The following is a 10,256-nucleotide window of genomic DNA, read 5'->3' on the forward strand; positions in this document are numbered from 1 at the left end:
GTGTGTGTGTGTGTGTGTGTGTGTGTGTGGCCTTTGACTTTAAATCTGGTCCTGAAGGCTGACTAGGCATTCAGGTAGAACAGGGGCTGGATTTGCAGAGGAGGAAGTCAAGAGCAGAGAACAGCTACCCATACTGTGTTGGGTGTGTGTGTGTGAAGGCATCTCTCCTGACCAGCAAAAGGTCAAAGGGCAACCCCCCCCCCCATGATCCTACAACTACCTCTTCAGCTAGGATGAAGGGGCTCCCGTTAAGTGTGCTTTGTTGTGTGATTGACAGCTCACTGCTAAGATGGGGTTCAGCTTTCACGATGGCTTTGTACTGACTTGCACTCAACAAGTTTGTCACCTCAGAGCAAATCACTTTCTCTTCGGGTCTCGCACTTGCATCCTGTGGCAGATAACATTGGCGGCACGGCCCTTCCCTTTTCTAATTCAGCTCCTCTGAATTAGAGGAGAATAGAGCAAGCTCTGCGGATGCCTCCAACGGGAAGGTCTTCTGCACAGAGTTGGAAGTGGGAGGTGATAAATACAGGGTCTGTGTGTGGGTACCTAGTGCCCAGTTGAATCTCTCTCTTTTGCAAATTTATATTTCACCCAAGCTGTTTGTCATACTTGCTAATTAATTAATCTTCCATAGTTGTCTATTTTCAAAATGTGTAAGGGTTTTAGAGACTTGACATACATTTCCATCAAAGAAAGGTGAGCTCACATTACAGGCAGGCTTGTGCTTTGATTGACGTTAATCTATTGGCACTTGGTAACGACTGGGACCTTCTGTTTGATTGACAGGAAAACCTCATCCCCATCAGTGGAATCTGCCTCCATTCTGTAACCTGGTAACCACATCCAGGGGGCTAAGGTGGTCAAGCACAGAGGCTGATGAGAGACACGGCTTCTACTTTGCTTTCTGTTGCTGTGGTGAAACGCTGACTGAAAGTAACTTGGAGAGAGGAGAGTGTGTTTCATCTTACACTTTACAGTCCATCATCTGGGAGCGCCGAGGCAGAAACCCAGCGTCAGGGTCTGAAGCCGAGGCCATGGCAGAGCGCTGCTTACTGGCTTGCTCTCCGTGGCTTGCTCAGCCTGTTTTCTTACATGGCCTAGCACCACCTGCCCAGGAGAGGCGCTGCCCACAGTAGGTTGATCATTAAGGAAATGCCCCACAGACAGGCCCAGGAGCCAAGCCGGTAGAAACAAGTTTCCCAGTTAAGTTCAGCTGTGTTTAAGGTTGTGTCAAGTTGAAGAGGAAAAAAAAAAAAGTAAAAGAGATGGCCCAGTGGGTAAAGGCGCCTGCCACCGAAGTAAAAGAGATGGCCCAGTGGGTAAAGGCGCTTGCCACCGAAGTAAGAGAGATGGCCCAGTGGGTAAAGGCGCCTGCCACGGAGCCTGACTGATGACCACAGTTTGATCCCTGGGACCGTATGGTAGGAGGAGAGAACTGATGAGTGCAGATCGTTTCCTGCCCTTCACCCGCACACCACGGCGCACACACAGCATAGAGCTCCTGGGTGCGCGTGCGCGTGCGCGCGCGCGCGCGCGCACGCGCACGCACACACACACACACACACACACACACACACACACACGGAGGGAGTGGGAGGGAGAACAAGTCAATCTAAATCATTTTGAAGATCAGCACTGAGTAAGAAGCTGTTGAGGGTAGGGGCGGATTTGTAGTCTTTGAATTTTGTGTTGATCTCTTGCTTTGTGAAGATTCTGACTGGAAATCTTAGCTAGCCTCGTGCCCGGCCTCTACTGTAATGATAAGCGCGCCTTCATTTAAGTACGGGTAGAGTTGATTAGTGCTCAGCCTTCCCTCTTTAGTCTCCCCACTGGGTGTGTGTTCTGCAGAAGGCACAGTGCCTTGAGAGAAGGTTTTCTCGGCTCTGGTCACGATGGGCTTCATGGGTCCCCGTGACCACTACAGCTTGTTTCCCTATATTTTCATGAAGACATTGGCTACAAGAATGAGAATGGTCTCCTTGTTAGTTAGATGTGTTCTAGAGTCCCCAGATCTACCCTGTGAAGAGACTGGGTGAATACAGGATGGCCTTGCAGTTCTCCAGCTGTGGAGGAATAGCATGACTTATTTTCCAGAGCCACTGGACTGTGACAGGAGGACCTGCTCAGAGCCTGCTTTATGGCTGCGTCTGAAGTATTTCTCGTGTTTGCACATAACTCCTTTCTTCTCTGAGGTGGAACCATACCAGCTCTGCTTCTTGATTGACAACTGAAATGCTGGGTGAGGCGGGCAGCCTGTTAGAGCTTAATACAAGATATTCTAAACTTTCGCTTCTGGCTGATTACCTCCTCAGAATGCCTGCATTAAGATCAAGGCTTTAATCCCTTGTAATTGCCAGGGCCGCATGTGCAACCCTCACAGATGGCATTAAAGCCATGCCATGGCTCACGAAACTAGAGCAACCAAACCCTCAACAACCTTCTGCCATGAATAGTCAGTGTGTGCAGTTACACATCATCTCATTATAAATGAATGGAGGGAGGGTGGAGCCGTAGCTCAGGGGTAGGTTGCTCACTCACCCTGTGCGGGGTTCAGGACTCGCTTCCCAGCACTCCAATAGGAAGGAATTGTCCTCTCAGCAATGGGAGAGCAACTCAGGAAAGTGCATGCTTGGGCTCCTGTTGGAAGGGCTTGAGTACATGCACCATGGGGGATGTCATGCCAGCTGGTCACATCGCCTCCACAGCCAAGCAGAGAGCAGCCAGGAAGCGAGGCAGGCCAGTAAAACGTCAAGGCCCACCCCCAGTGACCCGTGCCTTCCCTCCACAGAGCTTCCACAACTTTCTCAAAGGCAGTGCCATCAGCTGGGGACACACACAAGCTGATGGAGGCATTGCACACTCGGTTTGCAGGTTTTCCATCCCTGGGATCTTTCCACAGTCGTTACTATGAACACTGACTCTGGCACACACCCGTCTGCCACTGCAAACACCAGCTGACACTTCAGTACATATAGGAATTGACGCTCCCGTTAAGATGCAGCAGAACTCCAAATTAATCCAGGAAGTACTCACATGGCGATGTCATCCTCCCGTGGCACTCCCTACCATTCCATCTTAGCTGCTTTTAAGTAAGCGACTCAGAGATACAGTTCCTCTTTCTGGGAACTGGTTTTTACTGCCTAACTCGAGGCATCAGAGCTGTGGGCTTAGCACTAAAATACACCCGGAGATTTATGCCCAGAGTTATCCCAGGGCCAGCCAGGTCTGGCTTACATTTGCTGCATTAGACAGGAAGCTCCAGTTCTGGGCCTTTAGTCATGGAAGAGGTGGTTTCTGCTTGGAGTCCTCTGCTACTTTTCCTATAATCTGTGGCAGTGTTTAGTGGTGAAACCTGGGGAGCCAAACTGGGCTGAACTTGAAGCTGGGTGTGCACAGCTGTGGTTGGCGGGAGTGGCAGCCCTCGGACCAAGCGTGGGGAGTTGTGTGGTACATAGCTATCCATAGTGAGACTGTAAGTTCTGATTTCATTTACTGTGATACAACTTGGAGAGCGATAGGGCCAACTAAACCTGGGCTGTACCGTAGCCCAAAGAAGAACATTCTAAGAAGCTGGGGGCAGTGTGTTTCCACGCCATTGTAGAAACAGCCAGAGGAAGGGTGAAAGAGGCAGATGGGCATGGAGGAGCCTTCCTTGGGTATAGCTTAAGAAACCAGTCTAAAGCTTGAAATCTCATGAATGGAATCCTCCTTCCTCCTACAACATCACCATGCCCAGCATTTTCAATTAGAATGTCATAGAAGGCGTGCTACAGGCACCTTCAAGAACAGTTTGTCCCTCATCAGGAACCCACATCCTCCCAAACCTTTGAAAATTCTTATTAACATGTACAGGGTGATAGGATTCATAGTGACATTCTTTGGTATGGTATATACATCAGCTGTGTTCACTCTCCCTCACCTTCCTGCTCCTTGTGCTCCATCCTTCCACCTGCCCAATGCTGGGGCTATGTGTTGCAGACCCCACCCAGCTTGCCATGGTGGTGGGATTGGACCCAGGGCCTTGTGCACAGCAGACAAGACTCAACCAACTCACTACAGCCACAGTGCCCGTATACCATTGTGTATATCATATATATGTATGTATAAACACATTCATGTATATATGTACACTCATAGATGTACACACCCTGACATACATGCGTACATGGTCTAATGAAAACAAAGTGACATTTGCCTTTGTGGGTCTGGTTTATCTTGCTCAATTTGCTCTCCGGTTCCATCTGATTTCTGAAAAAGACATTTTTTTTTTTTTTTTTTGGTATGACTTTTTTTTTTTTTTTTTTTGGTATGACTCAGTGAAACCCCACAGTTTATGTATACACATTTTCTTGACTCATTTATCGGTTTATCTATTGATCTAACACCTTGGCTGGAGTGAGGGAAGTGTGCTATCGTCAGCATCTCTGTGGAGCGCTGGTTTCCATTCCTGTGGCTGTATCTATCCCTGTCATATGGCAGTATTCCCTGTTTTGAGGAACCTTGGTACTGATTTCCATGGAGGCTCCATCGGGACATCTCCACCATCCATGTGTATGACCTCACTCCCTTGCCAGCACTGTTTCCACCATCCTCCTTTCAGTGCAGATGCCTGTGAACCTGTGTGGTTCTGATGTGCATTTCTGTGGCATCAAGACAAATGTTGAGCATTTTCCCTTGATCTGTGGACTGTCTGAGTTTTATCTGTTCATAAATGCCTGTTCATTTCATTTGCCTCTTTATTAGAGGGCCCCATTTCTTGAGTAGTTTTATAACTGTTTCATTGGATAATTGCATCGTGAATCACTGGGAACTACTTTGTACTGTTTGGAAAAAGACTATTACAGCAGCAGCAGCAAGGACGATGCATGCTTATGCCACAAATTCAGTTTCCATTAGAGGCGATTTGCTTTGTTATTTAGAACTCTTTAATATTCACTGTGGCTCAAGATTAATACTTCCAGCCTTAAGCAAAATTGTTCTCATGTGTGTGTTCGTGTGTGTGTGTGTGTGTGTGTGTGTGTGTTGTGCAGGAGTACGTGCTCTGTAAAACATCACTTCATAATGGTCTCCCCCCCGCCCCCATGTAGTGACCTCAGTGGGTGGGAATGAGAAGAAGGAGAGGTAGAAGACTAACCTTCAAGGTGTCAGTAATACACATTTTAATTTCAGGCTGGAGAGACGGCTCAGTCGTTAAAAGCACCGGCTCTTCTTGCAGAAAACCTGGGTCAGGTTCCAAGCACCCACATGGTGGTTTACAACCATCTGTAACTCTGGTTCCAGAGGGTCTGATGCCCTCTTCTAGCCTCGGAGGGTAATAGGCCCACATAGACACACATGCAGGCAAAACAATTAAACACATTACACTTACATGTCTTCTAAACTAAAATGCATACATACATACATGCATACATACATACTGTACTGGATAGCTTTGTGTCAACTTGACACAGCTGGAGTTATCACAGAGAAAGGAGCTTCAGTTGGGGAAATGCCTCCATGAGATCCAGCTGTAAGGCATTTTCTCAATTAGTGATCAAGGGGGGAGGTTCCCTTGTGGGTGGTGCCATCTCTGGGCTGGTAGTCTTGGGTTCTATAAGAGAGTGGACTGAGCAAGCCAGGATAGGCAAGCCAGTAAAGAACATCCTGCCATGGCCTCTGCATCAGCTCCTGCTTTCTGACCTGTTTGAGTTCCAGTCCTGCATCCTTGGGTGATCTACAGCAGTATGGAAATGTAAGCGGAATAAACCCTTTCCTCCCCAACTTGCTTCTTGGTCATGATGTTTGTGCAGGAATAGAAACCCTGACTAAGACACATACATAAAAAGAATCCTCCCCAAATCACTGAGTTGTCCCTGTGGTTATTGCTATCCTTCATAATTTGAATGTTAAAAATCTGAATGAGTATTATGATTCGGATGAAGCATTAAAATATGGTGCAAAATATGGCACACTCCTAGTGGAAGGAGAGGTTAATTCGCTCCACGGTACTGAGGCGTGAGCATCCTTCTGCCCATGCTCAGGAAAGGTCTCCCACACCTCTAGCGTCCACTGTGGCTTAAGTGCTTGCCACAGTTTCTATCTGTAAACACTCTCAGCTCCCCCCAACACACCGAGGGACCATTGTATGGTCGTTTCTTCAGTGCAGGGGTTGGTACAGTGAGGAAGGGCCTGGGACCCTCTTCAGGCAGGTACTGAATGCAGCACAGAGGACCTGGACTTAGCCCGTGTCTCGTGTCTCTGGCTCCTAGCGGATGAAGTGCCTGGGATAAGACTTTCAGAGGGTTGCAGAACCTCTTCCTGCTTTGTGGTTATGTTTCTTGTCTTTTAAAGGCCGTTGTATTATCTGTAGTTAATCCAGCTTCCATTAGCCCTTCCTTATGCTGCTGACACTAGCCTGACTCCCTTTCCTGTCTTGTTTGTTTCAGTGTGTGGGTTTATTGTTGTTGCTTGTGATGGAATCTCTCGTAGCTGGCCCACGTCTCTTACATAGCTGAGCGCCATCTCGAACTGATCCCGTCGCCCCCCCCCCCCGAATCGTGCCAATCACTCCTGCTTTGTTCTGTTCTTTGTTGTTTTGAGGTGGGATGTTGCTTTGTAGCCGAGGTTAACCTCAGACTCGTGATCCTCTCTCCTCAGCCTCCCAAGTGCCAGGATTAGAGGTGTGAACCACTGGCCTGCCTTCTCTGCTTCCGTGTGTATTTTAAGAGTATGCGCGTGGTGAGGGTGTGCACTCAGGCGTGTGTGGTCCAGAAGTTTTTTCTTCTGCTGCTCCCCGCTTTATTATTTCTTACTAACTGGGGTCCGTCAGTGTGCCTCGGCTGGCTCGCTTCCCCAGCACTGGGGTTACAGCTGTATTCCACCATGCCTGAGTGCCAGGGCTCCAAATCAAGATCCCCAGGCTTGTGTAGCCAGTATGTTACCAGCAAAGTCACCTCCCAGCCCTCCGCTCCTACCTGACAGTGTTTTCTAATTCTGGGGTCCATAGAACCGTCGTCTGCTTTCTGCTACTGTACGTGGTAACCCGATGCTCGGTCAGTTTATGATGGGGGAAAGGTTGGCGTCAGAGTGGCCTTTCTGTTGGCCATTCATTGGCTCCTTTGCTCTTTGCTTGTGACAAGGCAGCATACCCTGCCGGAAGTGTGCAGAGGTGCAAAACAAGGCATGGTACAGTTGGAAGACAAGCGAGAGAAAAGGGGCTCAGGGTCCTATGGTCTCTTTTCAGGGTGTATCCCCATCAGACCCTGGGAACCTGGGGACCAAGGCTTTAGCACATGAGCCTCTGGGAGGTGGGGTTTCTAGCTCTAAACCACGAAAATATTGTTGCTAAAAAGAGTCAGTGAAAATGAGTCAGGTGACCTGCCTTGTGACGTGCTTTCTGTTGGCCATGGATGTGGGTGGCAGATCTCAGCTCAGATAAGAATTGCACTCACTCCATCTTGAAGGCAAAGCTCTAGGAGTCTAGGCCTTCCTCTGTATATGGAGAGAGAGAGAGAGAGAGAGAGAGAGAGAGAGAGAGAGAGAGAGAGAGAGAGAGAGAGCGCTCTTCTGGGCAGGGACTTGTGGACCTCAATTGTGCCATCTCTCATGTTGAAAACACAGACGGATCCATAGAAGTCAGGACATACACAGCTGTGCTAGAGTGGGCTCAGTCAGCTTTGTCTGAGTTGATAGAGACAACACTGAGCGCCCAGTCTTGCCTTTTGTAGCTTGGGCAGATGTAGACACAAACCTGCCCTTTGGAGCACCTTGGGGGATGCAACCATTTTAACCCTGCTGAGAAAACCCATCTCCGCTGGCCTGTGCACTCCAGCTTTCGTAGGCCAGGGGCATGCTGGGAAAGCAGGACCAGGGCTTCCCTGGGGACCTGGAGGGGTGGCCAGCTGCGGTGAGGACGGAGAAGGAATGCCTTTGGGAATTAAACCTGGTAATAAGCACATTCTCTTCAAGGCAGATCTCCAGGTGTGCTGTAAGCCAGCCCACGCTGTAATGGCACACAAAGGCATCTTCAGAAGTGGGCGTGTGCGTGCGTGTGTGTGTGTGTGTGTGTGTGTGTGTGTGTGCGCGTGCGTGTGTGTGTGCGCGCATGCATGTGTGTGTGTGTGTGTGTGTGTGTACACGTGTATCTGTTTGCACTAATCCTGAAATCTTAGCACATGTTCAAATAAAGACAGGATTGGGTTCGTGGAGGTACGTGTTTCAGACACTCAGAGTGCTGTTCACAGTCGAGCTGGTTGAGGCTTCAAGTTTTAGCGTGATAATCACACTTTCATCTACCAAATGCCGAAGTAATCTCCCAAGAGCCACCGGTGGCTTTGGGGGACAGCTGGGGAGAGGAGAACCTTCCAGTCTCAAATGTTGGTATGGGAGAAATTTATCATAATTCATGTATAATAAAACAACACAGAGCACTGCTTTTAACATACTGATTAAGGTACAAACCGAGCACATGTCTTTTTTGTTAAATGCTGATAGATTGTGAAAGTTTCTACATTGGCAAAGCTTACAGCTGGCAGGGTTTGTCTTCAGATCTGAGTAAGAAGTGACTTTATGGTGGATGCCGTGTGTCAGATCAGAGAGGGAGTCCTCCTTCTGAGTTTAGGAAAGAAGTCAGCCTGTCCCTGGCTGGAGAAACACCTCAGTTGGTTACGTGCTTCCTTGCAAGCATAAGGACCAGAATTCAATGCCCAGCACCCCAGCCAGGTGTGCTGGGGAACGCTTGGAATCCCAGAACTGGAGAAGCAAGACCAGAGGCTACCTGGGGCTCACTGGCCAGCCTGCCTAGGTGCCATCAACGAACCTCAGCTCTCTGCGAGAAATCCTGTGTGAAAAACAGAGGTGGTGGGCTCCTGAGGGTGGACACCAAGGCTGACCTTGGTCTCTGTGCCCACGTGTTCATGTTCTCCTGTACAATCAGCCCGGTCCCCAGTCTGCCCCAGCCCCTCCTCTGACACAGGTTCTCGGGCACCCACGTGCACAAGCAGTATAGTCATTTGGAGTACTGCTTCTGTAGGTGGCTGTGTCCGTGGATGTGATTTCTTTTAGCTTGCCCCACGCTGGGAAATAGAAGAAGCTGGATCTCTGCGTGCAGGCCTGGATCTCAGGCTTCTGATGACACAGCTGGGGAGGCTTGTTTTCCGTGTGGTCTCGGGCTGCCGTGGGAAGCACAGACTGACGGAATTTTACCCTTTTATCTAGACACACTACTTCGGCCTTTGGTTTCTCAGCAAGAGCCAGCAGGCGAGATGGGTGGAGCTGGAGAAGCCACTGAAGAAACATCTGGACAAATTTGCTAATGAGCCTCTGCTTTTCTTCGGAGTCATGTTCTATGTGCCAAATGTGTCACGGCTTCAGCAGGAGGCCACAAGGTAGGTATATTCCCCCTCGAGTTCCCCGTAAGGGTGTGGATAACCGGGAGGCTTCCGGTGAAGTGAGATGCTGGTTGATTAACTTGTGTGAGGAAGCAGAGTGGGCGATGTAGCTGCAGGTTGTCCGCCTGTTGCCATGCGACAGTAATGTTTTGGTTCAATCCGTGTAGCTAATGCCCGACATTCCCTGTAGCCCTGGTAAAACAGGTGAGTTTTTGTGTCTAGCAGCAAAGAAGTATATGTTAGGGATGGTCAAATGGGTATGCTAGAATTTAGTAAAAGCCAACCACCTAACCCTGTTTTATGTACCCCACCCACCCACCCCAAACTGTTGGACTCTGCACTTGAGAAATAATGTGGTTCTAAAGTAAACTTGGGGCAGAAGATGTGGAGAGGGCAAGAGTTTTGATCACATGGGTTACATAAGCAGGAACAGGAAGTCAGCACCTTAGTGGATGCTCGGGTTGTCCGTGCCAACTCCTGTCCTTGAAGGAACTGAAAATGTTCATAAAGCTCAGATAGCTTGTGAATCTCTGAGCAAAACGAGACCATTTTGTTGGTGTCAGTGCAGTGAGCGTGGTGGCGAGAGATGTTTGCCAAAGAGCCTTGGGGTCGCCCGTTAAGTGGAGCAGGAAGTCCAAGAGCACTTTTTAGTTTTTGGTTTTGTTTTTTGTTTTGTTTTGCTTTTTAAACCTGTTGCTCAGATTTGGGCTTTGGGGACGCTTCTGACATGTGTAGGGAATGCAGAGTGCGTGCGTCACTTTTCATCTTGTGGGTTTCAGGATTGTGAAGTTCTCAAATGATGACATGGCTGAAAATTTTATGTTTCTGTTAGTCTTTTTTCTTCCTCCTCCTCCTCCTCCTCCTCCTCCTCCTCCTCCTCCTCCT

At 48.9% G+C, this 10,256-nt stretch overlaps 1 protein-coding gene across 2 annotated transcripts in view; it reads left to right on the forward strand.

Moving 5' to 3' along the window:
- Ptpn14 (protein tyrosine phosphatase non-receptor type 14) overlaps nucleotides 1–10,256 on the forward strand; it is a 144,898-nt gene that overhangs the window by 57,668 nt on the left and 76,974 nt on the right. For both annotated transcript variants that reach the window (XM_021197543.2, XM_029538489.1), the window contains exon 3: nucleotides 9,199–9,368. In XM_021197543.2, coding sequence (XP_021053202.1) covers nucleotides 9,199–9,368 — 170 coding nt within the window. The remainder of the gene's footprint in view (nucleotides 1–9,198; nucleotides 9,369–10,256) is intronic.

The sequence above is a fragment of the Mus pahari genome, chromosome 5 (genome assembly GCF_900095145.1).
Source record: "Mus pahari chromosome 5, PAHARI_EIJ_v1.1, whole genome shotgun sequence".
NCBI lineage: Eukaryota > Metazoa > Chordata > Mammalia > Rodentia > Muridae > Mus > Mus pahari.